This window comes from Salvelinus sp. IW2-2015, linkage group LG19, assembly GCF_002910315.2.
Source record: "Salvelinus sp. IW2-2015 linkage group LG19, ASM291031v2, whole genome shotgun sequence".
In the NCBI taxonomy this organism is placed as follows: Eukaryota; Metazoa; Chordata; class Actinopteri; order Salmoniformes; family Salmonidae; genus Salvelinus; species Salvelinus sp. IW2-2015.
The window spans coordinates 35607905-35623878 of record NC_036859.1 but is presented as its reverse complement, the minus strand read 5'-3'; the positions used below and the strand labels follow the sequence as shown (position 1 = coordinate 35623878).

Here is a 15974-nt window from a genome sequence, read left to right as displayed (position 1 = left end):
GAGTGTCGTGCTGAGGGAAACCCTGAACCTACAGTGTTGTGGAGAAAACTGGACCAAGATGGCCGCTCCGTCGTGGCAGGAGAGGGTGCGACCGTCTTGGTGGAAGAAGCGTCATGGTCCCACGGTGGAGAGTATGAATGCGTGGCCCACAACGTCGTAGGAAACCGTACAGCTCACATGACTGTTCATGTTCAAGGTGAGTCAAATAAAAGCAGACTGTATCAGCTTGTGGTTTGTAGTATAAAAAGGTGTATATCCCATTGCGATCCCATTTCTAGTTGACAAATAGTGACTGTAAGACAAAGACTAAATAATAACAAGTAAGATTATAATTCATAAGGACAAAAAAGCGTGCTTAATATTGTGTCAACGTTGGAACCATGAAGATGCTCTTGGAAATCAACTAGTCCATTTTACTTTGTGAAATACCTTATTAACATAGTTTACCATCATTATTATTCCATTTTATAAATACATTTTTGTATTTATATAACTCATTGATATATGATTATGTTACTCATTGCCCCTGGCAGGTCCTCCAGAGAAGCCTGTTCTTAAACTGAGCCCATCTGGTGAGCTGAAAGCGGGGACAGTGTGACCATTACCTGCCAATCAGAGAGTGGGCCGCAGGGGCGTGTGGCGTTACGCCAGTTGAACGGCAGTCAGGGGGCGGAGCTACAATCCAAACAGGGCCACACCTCCACCTTCATCACTAGTGAGGTGGGACAACCACATCTCTCAGTCACAGTGAGGTGGGACAACCACATATCTCAGTCATAGCCAGGTGGGACAACCACATATCTCAGTCATAGCCAGGTGGGACAACCACATATCTCAGTCATAGTGAGGTGGGACAACCACATCTCTCAGTCATAGTGAGGTGAGACAACCACATATCTCAGTCATAGTGAGGTGGGACAACCACATATCTCAGTCATAGTGAGGTGGGACAACCACATATCTCAGTCATAGTGAGGTGGTACAACCACATATCTCAGTCATAGTGAGGTGGGACAACCACATATCTCAGTCATAGTGAGGTGGTACAACCACATCTCTCAGTCATAGTGAGGTGGTACAACCACATATCTCAGTCATGGTGAGGTGGGACAACCACATCTCTCAGTCACGGTGAGGTGGGACAACCACATATCTCAGTCACAGTGAGCACATCAATAAAGAAGTTAGCAGCAACGTCAGTGCTAGTAGTAAAATAGTTATATTCTGGTCACCAGTCTGACCAGATAACAACCAGAATGTTTCCATGGCGTCGTGATGTCATGAAATCGAGGTCTAACTGGTTGTAATGTTATATGATGTCTTTTCAACCGTATAATCAGTTTACAAATAGCATACGACGTCACGTCGTTTGACGTGAATAGGAAACAAACGACAATCCTTCATTTCAATTTGCTACCTTTCTTTCCCCCTGAAGCACCGCCCACAAACCTGTCCATGGAGTTGTTCCCGTCTGCTGAGTTTGAGAAGGGGCAGAACGTGACCATCCGGAGCTGGGCTGTGGGCGTTCCCGCCCCCTCGGCCACCCTGGTGAGGCTACGGGACGGGGTGGAGTTGCACTCCTCTGACGGAACCTTCCACCTGGTCCACCTGGGCCCGGAGCACGCAGGGCTCTACCTGCTCAATGTCACCAACGTAGTGGGACACCAGAGCCTCAGCTTCAGCCTCAGCGTCAGCATCCAGGGTGAGACCACTGAGATATACTCACACAAAAACATGCGGGCACACACTCTCTCTCTGTCTCTCACACAAACACACACACTAATGGTTTATATACATCATTGACACACACAAAAAAAAAAAATTGTATTGACACATACACCGGATAGGTGCAGTAATGTGTTGTTTTACAGGATCAGCCATAGTAGTAAGATAGGTGCAGTGAAATGTGTTGTTTTACAGGGTCAGCCATAGTAGTAAGATAGGTGCAGTAATGTGTTGTTTTACAGGATCAGCCATAGTAGTAAGATAGGTGCAGTGAAATGTGTTGTTATTTTACAGGATCAGCCATAGTAGTGAAATGTGTTGTTTTACAGGATCAGCCATAGTAGTAAGATAGGTGCAGTAATGTGTTGTTTTACAGGATCAGCCATAGTAGGATGATAGGTGCAGTGAAATGTGTTGTTTTACAGGGTCGGGCCACATGTAGGAAGATAGGGTAGCAGTGAAATGTGTTGTTTTACAGGATCAGCCATAGTAGTAAGATCGGTGCAGTGAAATGTGTTGTTTTACAGGATCAGCCATAGTAGTAAGATAGGTGCAGTGAAATGTGTTTGTTTTACAGGATCAGCCATAGTAGTAAGATAGGTGCAGTGAAATGTGTTGTTTTACAGGATCAGCCACTAGTAGTAAGATGCAGTGAAATGTGTTGTTTTACAGGATCAGCCATAGTAGTAAGATAGGTGCAGTGAAATGTGTTGTTTTACAGGATCAGCCATAGTAGTACAGCGCCCCTGGAGCAAGTTAGGGTTAAGTGCCTTGCTCAAGGGACAAATCGATAGATTTTTCACATTATTGGCTTGGGTATTCGAACTAGCAACCTTTTGGGTACTGTCGTAACGCTTTAACCACTAGGCTATACACACACAAGGCATCTGAGTGTACACCAAGACTCGGGCATTGCCACAAACCTCAAGCTCCTACACACTGAACAAAAATAGAGACGCAACATACAACAAAATCTGTCAATTGAAATAAATTCATTAGGCCCTAATCTATGGATTTCACAGATACCTTAAAAAAACTAAATGGGCATCACAATGGACCTCAGGATCTCATCACGGTATCGCTGTGCATTCAAATTGCCATCGATAAAATGCAATTGTGTTCGTTGTCCGTAGCTTATGCCTGCCCATACCATAACCCCACCGCCACAATGAGGCACTCTGTTCACAACATTGACATCAGCAAACCACTCGCACCACATGATGCCATACACGTGGTCTGCGGTTGTGAGGCCGATTGGACATACTGCTAAATTCTCTAAAATGGCGTTGGAGGAGGCTTATGGTAGAGAAATGAACATTCCATTCTCTGGCTAAAGCGCTGGTGGAAATCCCTACAGTCAGCATGCCAATTGCACACTCCCTCAAAACTTAAAGACATCTATGGCATTGTGTTGTCTGACAAAATGCACAAGGTGCACCTGTGTAATGATCACGCTGTTTAATCTGCTTCTTGATATGCCACACCTGTCAGGTGGATGGATTATCTTGGTAAAGGAGAAATGCTCACTAACAGGGAGGTAAACAAATTTGTGCACAACATTTGAGAGAAATATACTTTTTTGTGCATATAGAACATTTCTGGGATCTTTTATTTCAGCTCAGGAAACATGGGCCCAACACTTTACATGTTGTGTTTATATTTTTGTTCAGTGTGCATACAGACATACACCCCCAAAAAATGCACTTGTCACTTTCTACTGGCACTGAGTTTGCTGATAACTACCTTTTGTTAAGGGACAATTGTGATATGTGTTGTCTCACCTAGCGATCTTAAGATGAATGCACTAATGTAAGTCACTCTGGATAAGAGCATCTGATAATTGAGTAAAATGTCAAAATGTAAATATGACAGGCTTAGGGTGAACCGAGACATAGAATAATGTTTGAAAAAATGGATATGGAGTCTGCTAACTTTAAATCTCATCCCTCCAGATAAATCCGTCAATCCAAAGACCGTCATCATACCTGCCGTGTGCTTCGTTTCCATGACCGCTGCTGCAGCGACTCTGATGCGATTCCTGAGGAGAGCAAAAATGGCAAGTTCATATGAACTTGCAAGGACAGTTTAGACTCCCCCCATGGAGGGAAGAGAGATGGTCTCAACATCAGTCTGCAATTGAGCACTGTACACTGGAACAGTCCACTTCTAGCATCGAGGGGGTGTTTTCCTCAGAGGTGGACAGAGCTGTGCTTTCGGCAGTGAGAGACTATTCTTCGTTGCTATTGGTCAAGTGAAGCTCAAACACGCACGCACTGAAATTATGGTCTCGATTCAATTCGTATCGTGGAAGTTTAGCGCGATTGATATGTAAATATTTTCCAATTGAGCCGACAGATGCAGCGGTTACCGTGAATGCAGAATCCGCGAACACGGGGACATTGCCTTTTTAAAATTCAATTGCGCTACAGCGATGAAACTTCCGCGATACGGATTGTATCGAGGCCTAATTGTTTGTTTATGCGTGTTCTCTACTGATGGATGTACAAAGCCATGAATGTAACTGATGATTGCACAGATATGACTTATAGCATCTGATAATACCTTATTAGTCAACCACCAGCCCAGGACATTGTGTCACTGTAGCATCAGACCTTCTTTCACTGAAGTTTATATTATTGCTGTATATAATATTTTTTTAATGTGAATTAATATGTTTTGTACAGACTTATTGTAATAAAGATGACAATGAAAAGGTGTACTCTGCCTCCTGTTTGAACAAACACACGCACACACGGTGATACAGGGTTTAGATAAGAGTTGGAGGGTGAGGAAGAAACAAGGAAACAACAAAACAGGTTTTCCTCCAAAACACACAAAGACCAAATTGACTTCACTGAGGATATGGCACTCCGTATCAAGGAAACCATCTCAGAAACAAACACTCATGCTCCACAAACTCTTCTGGGAAGTGTGTGACTAATCTTCCATTTGAGACCGTGTGTTTGTTTGGGGGGGGGGGGGGTTTAGTTTTTATCCTTATAACATAAGTAGTTTGGAGTTCATTGTGCTTACAAACACCAATCCCAAATGACCTCTGGTTAGCTTCTCCTTTAATAGCTTTCAGCCAAATCTGTGAAAAGACACACACAAAACTGAGGAAAGCTTAGGGGGACAAACAGACCAAATTGAAATTATTGCGTTTTCTTTTTGTTCAGTATACATATCATGAAATTAGATGCTTCTGTTATATTTTTGAGTTAGTCATTAAATTGACAAATAAATTAGGCCCTAAACTACGGGTTTCACATGAATGGGCAGAGGCACACTCATGGATGGGCCTGGTAGGGCATAGGCCCACCCACTGAGGAGCCAGGCCCAGCCAGTCAGAATGAGTTTTTCTCCACAAAAGGGCTTTATTACAGACAGAAATACTCCTCAGTTTCATCAGCTGTCCAGGTGGCTGGTCTTAGACGATCCCACAGGTGAAGAAGTCGGATGTGAAGGTCCTGGGCTGGCGTGGTTACATGTGGTCTGCGTTTTTGAGGCCGGTTGGACGTACTGCCATATTCTCTAAAATTACATTGGAGGCGGCTTATGGTAGAGATTAACATTCAATTATCTGCCAACAGCTCTGGTGGACATCCCTGCAGTCAGCATGCCAATTGTACACTCCCTCAAAACTTGAGACATCTGTGGCATTGTGTTTCGTGACAAAACAGACCATTTTAGAGTGGCCTTTGTCTCCAACACAAGGTGCACCTGTGTAATGATCATGCTGTTTAATGAGCTTCTTGATATGCCACACTTGTAAGGTGGATGGATTATCTTGGTAAAGGAGAAATGCTCACTAACAGGGAGGTAAACAAATTTGTGCACAACATTTGAGAAGCTTTTTGTGTGTATGGAACATTTCTGGGATCTTTTATTTCAGCTCATGAAACCAACACTATACATGTTGCGTTTATATTGTTGCTCAGTGTAGTAGGGAAAGTGTTGTGGGTATTGGGTAATGATGATGTAGCAGGGACAACATGCATCCCACTATCAGTAACACTTCTCTTCCGGGTCTAGAGATTAATATTCAGGCTGACCTCATCTCCGTCCTCGAGTCATAGGTCACATATACGGATCAAAGTAGAGACATATTTCCACCTACAGCCTTAGATCAGACGTAATGTCCAAATACTTTTACACACGTTGAGTCATGGGATGTTTTTACGCACGTCTTCAGGGCACAAACAGGTTAAAGGTGACAATGACAGTGTTTAAAAAAAAAAAGTTAACAGTTAAGTAATGCCCTTTTGTATTTGCTGAGCTCTCATCTAAGAAGCACTGTGCAGTCTGTGAAGGGGTTTGTTTGTTTACCAACTCCAGTGATGAGCAGGTGTTGGTTAGCCCATCTTCACAGTTAATAAGGTATGTCCTCCAGTCAGAAGTAATCAGATGTCTTTGCTGTGACCTGTAGATCTGTGTGTCAGGGTGTGTGTGTTAGGGTGATTGTGTATAATATATATGTAGAGGCATCAGTCGAGATAAAATTAATACTTAAACCTAACCCATGTCTTTCGTCAGAGGAACATTTATTTTAGGGTCAAAACTGCGATGTTCATCACATAGTCGTTCTGATATTAAAATGAAATCTTTCAATACACACCTTCATACAGTGGTTTAGAACTTCCTTCCTCTACTGGATATAATTCAGACTGTTCATAAACCAACCGGATAGAGAGGTATTCTAATCTAGTCTATTGCACAAGCACATTGTGTCTCTTCCTTTTTCTTCCCGGTAAGTTCCCCTTGAAAATGGGAAGAACTTCCCTGCCAAAACACACAATCTTTTGTAAACCATGCAATTTGGTCGACAAAGATAACATAAAATCTGTTTTGCTAAACTGCCCCCTACTGTTAGCAACCAAATGGTATATGTTCTCAAACCTAGGTAACATGAGGAAATAAGAGGGACTATACATTGTGCAACAGTAATGCAAAGATGTATTCTGAAGTTGGTTGGTTGGTTCGTATTCATTATGCACCAATCAATAAAAAACAGACTAGAACAGGAAGGGGCTAGTTGGACTCATTTTAGTTGTCCATTACAACATGTTTTTCCATGTGTGCCCCAATGACCCTGGTCTATTGGAAGTTCCAAGGGGTGGGTTTGTTATATTTCAAATTTTCTCAGATCTCAGTCTCAACCCAGAGATGAAATGATGATTACATTCTTCAAAGGTCTGAACTAAAATTAGGAATTTAGGCCTGGGAATTTCCAGAATGTGTTGAAGTATGGGGCAAAGAGAAAACTAAACTAAACCAGCATTTTGTTTGATTATTCAGCCTTGGATCCATTAGACCAGGGCTTCTTCAACTTTTTCAGCCTGGGACCCAAATGAGAAATTCTGTGTTTTCCTGGGACCCAAATGAGAAATTCTGTGTTTTCCTGAGACCCAAATGAGAAATTCTGTGTTTTCCTGAGACCCAAATGAGAAATTCTGTGTTTTCCTGAGAGGCCAAATGAGAAATTTGTGTTTTCCTTTGAGACCCAATGAGAAATTCTGTGTTTTCCTGAGACCCAAATGAGATATTCTGTGTTTTCCTGAGACCCAAATGAGATATTCTGTGTTTTCCTGAGACCCAAAATGAGATATTCTGTGGTTTTTGCCTGGACGGTCCAAGGGTTTAGGAAAATATGCAACGATACTTAAATATTGGTACATTTCATTGCCCTTATGCCTAAAACAAATGTAATATAGACAAAAACAAATAATGAAATGAAATATCCATATAATATCTATTCATGTTATTTTTCCCCCATTAAAACACTTACATATCTGTCTAGGTTTTAACTGTTGCTGTTAAAATACAATACATATTTTTTATTCTGAACTGGAATAAACGGATTGATCACATCACCACAGATATAGACCAGAAAAACACCCACGCTGTCCTTTTCTGGTCTCTATATCTGTGTGGTGTGATCAATCAGTTTATTTCAGTTCAGAATAAAAAATATGTATTGTATTGTAACAGCAACATGTCTATTCTGGGCTCAGCCTTGAGACTGTTTCTGTACTTGTTTTTTTTAAGTATGTCAGAGTTGAGAACCCTGACTCACCATAGGTATGTGGTGCCAAACTGGACCAGAACATCTACTGCTTCCTCAGTCAGGCAGGAGACCGCTTCCTGCTGCAGATGAACAACCCAGAACTATGTGAGTGTGTTTACCTCAAAAAGCACCTTGCTTCAATCAGTTTATTCCAGTTAAGAATAACAATTATTATTGTATTTTAACAGCAACAGTTCCAACCTAGACTAGTTTTCAACAATAATTTCTACAGTAAGATGTACAGTGGGCCTGATCATTGTTCATCTTCATCTGTACTGTTACTTAGGGTTGCACTATCAGTAGCTTGCTTGGGCGAATGTTAGCTATTAGCTGTGTACAAAGCCAGGGGATTGTTTGAAAGAGAAACTCACATCTACTATGAGAGTTAGTACTCCCTTATTACTGCTGATCATCACCTGTTATAAAATGACAACAATGCCTTGCTAGCTGATTTACTTTTCCACTGTCGAGGCACTGTTTCCTGAAACATTCTGCCCTGTCCTGAAAGGACTTCCTAGGTTTACCATCATGCTGTGGATGTTTGGTCAGGACGTGTCGTTTTATTCATTTGTTCGTTTTGCAAGACTCATTACTAAGCACTTCCACACACACAACACATTGTGGGCGCTCCTCGTTATAAGTGTGTGTGTGAAACAGAGAGAAACTATTCGCTGTATATGCGTTTCATGACAATTGAGCTCAGTCAGATCTTGTCGCTAGCATTAGTCCATTTGATGACAGCGGTGAATGGTGTCGAGTGGGAATGACAAGTCAGTGGCTGACAGCACATCATCTGCTGTCTGAACCACAGCGCTGCATCGTTTCTCTTCAAGAAAACTGCAGAAAAAAAAGATCCGGTACACCACCTCTCACAATCACACAGCTGCCAAACGGAGAAGCAGAGAGTGCACTGAACAGAGAGCGCAGATGCACTTGGCCAAAACAATTCCAGTAATTCATGAAACAATTACAAATTTACACTGACACGTCGCGACCCATACTTTAAGAAAGGCTGTATTAAACCACTATCTAATCAGAATCATATTGTCACGACTTCCACCGAAGGTGGCTCCTCTTCCTGTTCGGGCGGCGCTCGGCGGTCGTCGTCACCGGGCTACTAGCTGCCACCGATTTCCTTTTCTGTTGGTTATGTCTTTATTGTTTTCACCTGTTTCTCGTTTGGGGTTTTTGTTCAGGGCTGTTTATGCCCGCCTGCTTTTGTGCGGGCTTATTTTCTGTTCTGTGTGTAGATGGTTGCGTTTGTTATTTTGTTGGACTGTTTTTGTGTCCTGTTTTGGGTAGGTCAGTATTTGTCGCCTATTGTTATTTGGCGTGATCTTGTTCTGTCCGGAATAAATTACGAAAATCCAAAATCCTCTGCGCCATACTCCGCACCCACCACGCCTAGCTCCGTGACACATAGCCTGTTCAAAAGGAGTGCAATGTAAGAGCTGTAACCAGCTGGTTGTCTAACATAATAATCCATATGCTGACATAAACCTTTTAATTTTATAACATTAAAAAAAATACAAAATGTGTATTAAAACTTTTAATTGTTGCACAGCACACTAAGCCCACCAAACAAATGATTTGCAACAAAGCTCTACCAACAGCATATGCAAACAAAGCCAAAATCACAAACAAAACAACAAATCAATGAGAGAATAAATGTCCCAGTGGTCTACATGTCATGTAGAAAAGAAACATCGTTTTTCAGTTTGAGATGCACAATAGTAGATTTTTTTTGGCAGACAACCCATTTTAAGGGAGATAATATGAAATCTGATCGAAGGACAAACAGTTTGAGGGACAGCCTTTTTCAATGCATCACAATTTCAGGCTCTTGATGCAACAGAAATGGTAAGAGAGGATACTTGCTACAAGTCCTGTAGATATTCACCCTGAAACAGTCATGTCAGGGAGGCAATCGCCAGAAACAGCAGTTTTCACCAGAACAAAAGTCAGCGCAACATTCACATAATTCCAGTAAGTACCGTTTAACAATGCAAAGTTTGAGTCGAGCAAGAGCAGAAAGCAGCCATTATTCAAAGTCGTGACGTCGTCGTAATGTTTAAACCAGTAGATAAAAAAAAAAAAAATTGTTCACTTGACCTTCCAATGCTATGCATCTCAGAATCAAAGGAATAATCTCAGTTGTCTTGTGATTGTATGAGCACCTGTGTGTGTGTCTCTCATCACATTTATCAAATACACATCTGAATACCTGACAAGTTAAGCCTGTCATGGGAGTGCAAGTACTGACACAAAGGCAAAAGTAAAATCTGACTTTTGAACAGTTACAGTACATACCCTGTGCAAATGTGCATATTACAATGCTGCCATCAGCTGGCAATAAAAACATTTGCACCAACTAAAGTCTATCTATCAACCGTGCCACGTAATATCTTATGATTTTGGCAACAGCAAAAGTCCTCTGGTTTAATACTGATATCTTGTCTGTCAGATTGTCAAGAACAGGTTAACGTAAAGAGTCCATCTTTAGTAAGGCACCGCTTGTTGGACCATCTGCCGTGTTGTCAGCGTCTGGTCCTGGAGGTAACCGTCTCAGAGATCTAGTCCCGATGAGGTCATAATAAGGAATCCCTTCTCTCGCCTACAAAAAGACAACAGAATGAGAACCTTACTTTAGGGTATCCCAAAAACCGAACCATTACCCAACCAAAATCCTCACATTTTACAGTAAGTGTTAATTCTCTTAACGCTTTGTCCTGCATACTTCAGTATTAACCCCGGGCATGCAATCTACTCTGTTTCCTCACCCAAAACACTGATCAAATCCTCATCCCCTATCACATCCCAACACCTGTACATTGACCTACCTGAATGTCCGCTGTGTTCGACACCTGTCAATGCCAGTCCGTGCCTCCCTGTGCCAGTCAGCCCCTGCCCTTGTGGTTGGCATAGCTTGGGAAGCCAAACTGGCACAGCATCATGTTAGAGTACCTCAGGGGCATTGCGCCGTAGATCTGTGCCAGCCGGTTCAGGCAGTAGGAGCGCTGGAGCAGGTGTTCGGGACGGTGCCACATGCCTAGGTACCCGCTGCTGGCGTCCCTCTCCAGATTGCGCATATCCACGGGCTTCACAAAGATGCCAGAGGGTCTACTTTTTATGGCCCCAGAACCTCGTTGTAGCTCCGCTGCCACGGCAAAGTTCACGGCGATGTCGTCGCAGTTCTGCGTGTCATCCACCAGGGCATGCACCTCGGGCGGCTGCTCCTGGAAGAGCCGCAGGTAGCGGTGGTGGAAGAAGGCGGCGCCGATCAGCACCATGGAGTATCTGCAGCAGTGTGGAAAGCAGGGCCCACATTCAGATTGTTTTAAAAATGCATCAGGGCGCAAGACATGAACATGGTTTAGAGCAACAACGTCTACATCTAGGCCTTCAGTGTCTAGATATGGCAAACCTCTATAGTTATGCAGTTATAGTGTCTTCAGGAAGTATTCACACCCCTTGACTTATTCCCAGATTTTGTGTGTTACAGCATGAATTCAACATGGATTACATAGATTTTCTCTCTCTCACCCATCTACACCCAATACCCCATAATGACAAAGTGAAAATATGTTTAGACATTTTTGCTAATTTATTGAAAAAAGTATTCACACCCCTGAATCACCGTTAGCAGTGATAACAACTGTGCTTCTTTCTGGATAAGTCGAAGAACTTTGCACACCTGGATTGTACAATATTCTTTTCAAAATTCTTCAAGCTCTTTCAAATTGATTGTTGATCATTGCTAGACAACCATCTTCAAGTCAAAACTGTAACTACTGTAGGCCACTCAGGAACATTCAATGTAGTCTTGGTAAGCAACTCCAGTGTATATTTGGCCTTGTGTTTTAGGTTATTGTCCTTACCAAAAGGTGAATTTGTAATTTATTTTCCGCATTTCTTGCAGTTTTACTTTAGTGCCTTATTGCAAACAGGATGCAGGTTTCCTTCGGTCATTTAGGTTAGTATTATGGAGTAACTACAGTGTTGATCCATCCTCAGTTTTCCCCTACCACAGCCATTAACCTCTAACTGTTTTAAAAATCACCATTGGTCTCATCGTGAACTCCCTGAGCGGTTTATTTCCTCTCTGGCAACTGAGTTAGGAAGGACACCTGTATATTTGTAGTGACTGGGTGTATTGGTACACCATCCAAAGTGTAACTAATAACTTCACCATGCTCAAAAGGGATATTCAATGTCTGTTTTTTATATCAATAGGTAGGTGCCATTCTTTGCAAGGCAGGGTCTTTGTGGTTGAATCTGTGTTTGAAATTCACTGCTCGACTGAGGAACCTTACAGATAATTGTATGTGTGGGGTACAGAGATGAGGTAGTCGTTAAACACTATTATTGAACACAGAGTGAGTCACATTTTTACTCCTGAACTTATTTAGGCTTGCCATAACAAAGGGGTTGAATACTTATTGATGCAAAATATTTCAGCTTTTCGTTAATTAATTAGTAAAAATGTCTAAAAACATAATTCCACTTTGACAGTATGGGGTATTGTGTGTAGGCCCGTGACACAAAATCTCAAATGAATACATTTTAAATGCAGGCTGCAACACAAGAACATGTGGAAAAAGTCAAGGGGTGTGAATACTTTGAAGACACTGTACCTGTCACCTCCTCCCATCTCTGGGTCCTGGAGTTCAAAGCTGCCGTAGCTGTAGACCCCCGTCACCGTGGTAACGTGTTTACGGGGGACAAATCCAACTATCTGATCTGGGAATTGCTGTTGGAGGATGAGAGTATGGGACAGCATTGAGGAACATTCCAATAGTAATACAATGTAAGCTATTATGTAGAAGAGGGCACGACAAAACCTATCCCCCTCAGGAGTCTGAAAAGATTTGGCATGGGTCCTCAGATCCTCAAAAGGTTACACAGCTGCACCATCGAGAGCATCCTGACTGGTTGCATCACTGCCTGGTAGGGCAAGTGCTCGGCCTCCGACCGCAAGGCACTACAGAGGGTAGTGCGTACAGCCCAGTACATCACAGGGGCCAAGCTTCCTGCCATCCAGGACCTCTATACGAGGCGGTGTCAGAGGAAGGCCCTAAAAATTGTCAAAGACTCCAGCCACACTAGTCAGACTGTTCTCTCTGCTATCGCACGGCAAGCGGTACCGGAGCGCCACATCTAGGTCCAAGAGGCTTCTAAAAAGCTTCTACCCCCAAGCAATAAGACTCCTGAACATTTAGTCAAATGGCTACCCAGACTATTTGCATTGCCCCTCCCCCCCCCTTTTACACTGCTGCTACTCTGTTATTATCTATGCATAGTCACTTTAATAACTCTACCTACATGTACATATTACCTCAATTACCTCGACTAACCGGTGCCCCCGCACATTGACTCTGCACCTGTACCCCCCTGTATATAGTTACGCTATTGTTTTTACTGTTGCTCTTTAAATTACTTGTTATTTCTATTCTTATTTTTTTAAATGCATTGTTAGTTAGGGTCTTGTAAGTAAGCATTTCACTGTAAGGTCTACCTACACCTGTTGTAATCGGCACATGTGACTAATAACATTTGATTTGATTTCAATGTGTATTGTTGGAAGTACATACCTTCCACACAGAGAAGGCAAAACTGATATCTGGAACGCTGACCAACGTGTCATCATCCAGCATCAACACAGCTGAGGAGAGAAGTTGAACACAGAGTATTACCATTAGATGATTAAATACTTCCAATACACAGCGTTGTTGTGCCTGTATACTCGACTGGACAATTTTGCGACGAGGAGAGGAGGAAAGGAGACGAGGAGAGTGTCTGTCAGTCTGTGTCTCAGTGGAGGCTGCTGAAGGAAAGGACGGCCATAATAATGTCTGGAATGGAGTCAATGGAATGGTATCGACCACATGGAAACCACGTCCTCAATGTGTTTGATGCCATTATTATTAGCGGTCCTCCCCTCAGCAGCCTCCACTGGTCTGTCTGTGTCTCTTTCACACTCCACAGTCAGTATCTATCTTCGGTTGAACGGCTAAGTGAGGTAGACACTTTGGAAAGCCACCTTAACGCCATCTCTGTCTGTCTGACCCTCTCACACACACACACACTCACACACCTCACCGTCGGTATCGATCTCAGCAAATGGCTGCAGGCGGTTGCGCATGCGGTTGACGCTCTGCTCTTTGAACACCACAGGGATGGGATGGGGCCCCAGGGCGTCCCAGAGCTCTTGAGGGGTCCGCTCCCCAATGTTGTTCCACACGATGATGACCCGCCGCAGGTGTGGCACCGCCTGGTAATGGTTGAGCAGTTTCAGCAGGACGTCGGTGCGGTTATACGTCTGTATGACTATGGTAAATGCGGTGGCGTCCTCCTCTTCCGTTTGGCGCCCGGGAATGGCGTTGGCATTGCTGCCGGCGGTGGCTCTATGGCGAAGGGCTCCCATGGCCCCGACATGGCCCCGGTCCTCGACGGAAGGCAGGAGGGCAGTCAAGGCAGCACCGACCAAGAGAAGGAGTAGTATGGGAGCAACGAGATAGGACCGCCGAAGACCTTTGCAGCCACGGAGAAGGACTCTGCACTCAGGAGAAAGACAACAATGGACATATATACTGATTCCCAAATCAACCCCTAGCCCATACTCCCTATGCACTTGTGGAGATCTGAGATGATTAGATAGACATAAACAATATGGATATAGGTCTACCTTGCCCTTTGTAATAGATCAGGGGGAATTTTCGCCATATTGCTAATCCACACAGATCACAGACCTTCAGTGTTTAGGGTGCAGAAACTATTTCACAGAATAGGCTTTTTAAAAAGAAGGACTATTTGTCAAGCGCATACATTGTAAACCACGACATTCCCATCACAACACCCTCCATGATAATAATCGACGACATGTTGCGCGCGTGCATATGATTGGGCCTATTAGGCTATGGCATCATCAAAAAGTTAACTTTATTAAACGGTACTTTAACGGCGTTACTGACTTTTAAAGTAGCCTAATGGAAATGGGTTACAAACCTCGGCCTACAATAGACTAGGCCACTTAACAATACAACAGTGAGGAAAAACACTAAGCTACCTACCTCATTGTTGTATCCTTATAACGCACATTCCAAAACAATTAATTAATCTACTTTAGTTGTTTTCTCCCTCTTTTCCCATTCCACACACAAGAGTTCTGTTGATTTACGCAGACGCAACGTAGACTTGCAGGAAAGTATTTGTAGGCAAATTCGGGAAAGTCAGGAAAACTACAATGACGCACAACTGTACTGCTTTATGGCGATGGTTTTCGCCGCATAGTGAGGTGCTTTTAGTTTTACGACGTATTTGGAAAATTGGATTCTAGCGGCACCCTGGAAACGTCGGAGTGAATATAATACAACGCATTAGTTGGTTTTACCAACACAGTTGAACAAACATGAATTCTATTGTAACGACTTGTCCTAAAGTTTCTCTTTCCAATGGCCTGAAAATTCCAATTCTTGGACTGGGTAAGATAAAAAACAAACAAATCTATGATAACAATGTTCAAAGCTTCCTTTATTTTATATCACGTGCAACCTTTTTAAAGAGAAATGTAAATGGTATTTGCATAAGGTGACGATTTTGCAACAATGTTTACTACTGTGCTCAGGAGGAGTCAGTTAATCCATATATATATGTGTATATATATATATATATATATACACCGTATGGAATTACTCGGATGAATTTCTGCTGAAACATCACCACATTGTGTCAAACTAGCCTACGTAGAGGACTGACTGTTCTAGCATGAATTCCATCAAGAACACAACCTCAAACTTTTGAACTGAATATGAAAACACCACAGACCAGTGTGAAAGTAGTGGGCTTCTCAATAGTGGCTAACCAAAAGGTTTTGTAGATCAGTAATCAGTGTGAATGAAGAGACACCGTATCAGTAGTCCACAGAGGCATCCTCTCTGCTCTGTGAAAGAGCTGGACTGGTGAAAGCAAACATCTAGTAGGTAGGCCTATCCTTCATCTTATGTTGTTATAGGAGTGCAGATGAAGGAGAAGATTCTGAGAGGGAACCATCTCAGACTATTGAGATGGCCCCATTGAAAGGAAGAAGTTTGAAATTCATACCAGAAATACTAAAATCAGGGAAAGTTTTAAATTCATACCAGAAATTCTAAAATCAGGGAAAGTTTTAAATTCATACCAGAAATAC

The 15974-nt window shown here is 42.7% G+C and overlaps 2 protein-coding genes across 2 annotated transcripts in view; one reads left to right on the top strand and one right to left on the bottom strand.

Moving 5' to 3' along the window:
- The window catches only part of vcam1a (vascular cell adhesion molecule 1a), a 10212-nt gene extending 5770 nt beyond the window's left edge, over window positions 1-4442 (top strand). The window contains exons 5-7 of the mRNA XM_070449046.1: window positions 4-196; window positions 1436-1702; window positions 3678-4442. Coding sequence (XP_070305147.1) covers window positions 4-196; window positions 1436-1702; window positions 3678-3814 — 597 coding nt within the window. The 3' untranslated portion in view covers window positions 3815-4442. The remainder of the gene's footprint in view (window positions 1-3; window positions 197-1435; window positions 1703-3677) is intronic.
- A 4881-nt stretch (window positions 4443-9323) lies between these two features.
- extl2 (exostosin-like glycosyltransferase 2) lies at window positions 9324-15020 on the bottom strand. The gene is made up of 6 exons (XM_024009212.2): window positions 14860-15020; window positions 13889-14343; window positions 13381-13451; window positions 12424-12539; window positions 10630-11086; window positions 9324-10403 (listed from the first exon to the last, which is right to left on the bottom strand). The coding sequence occupies exons 1-5, from the start codon at window positions 14862-14864 to the stop codon at window positions 10687-10689; spliced, it is 1047 nt and encodes a 348-aa protein (XP_023864980.1). The 5' UTR covers window positions 14865-15020; the 3' UTR covers window positions 9324-10403; window positions 10630-10686.
- Window positions 15021-15974: the final 954 nt, after the last annotated feature.

What these genes read in the sequence shown, in the direction of transcription:
- extl2 (XM_024009212.2), bottom strand. An exon ending in TGCTGAGATCGATACCGACG is followed by an intron (nt 13,452 to 13,888) that starts GTGAGGTGTGTG and finishes TTCTCTCCTCAG; the next exon opens with CTGTGTTGATGCTGGATGAT. An exon ending in TTGCCTTCTCTGTGTGGAAG is followed by an intron (nt 12,540 to 13,380) that starts GTATGTACTTCC and finishes ATCCTCCAACAG; the next exon opens with CAATTCCCAGATCAGATAGT.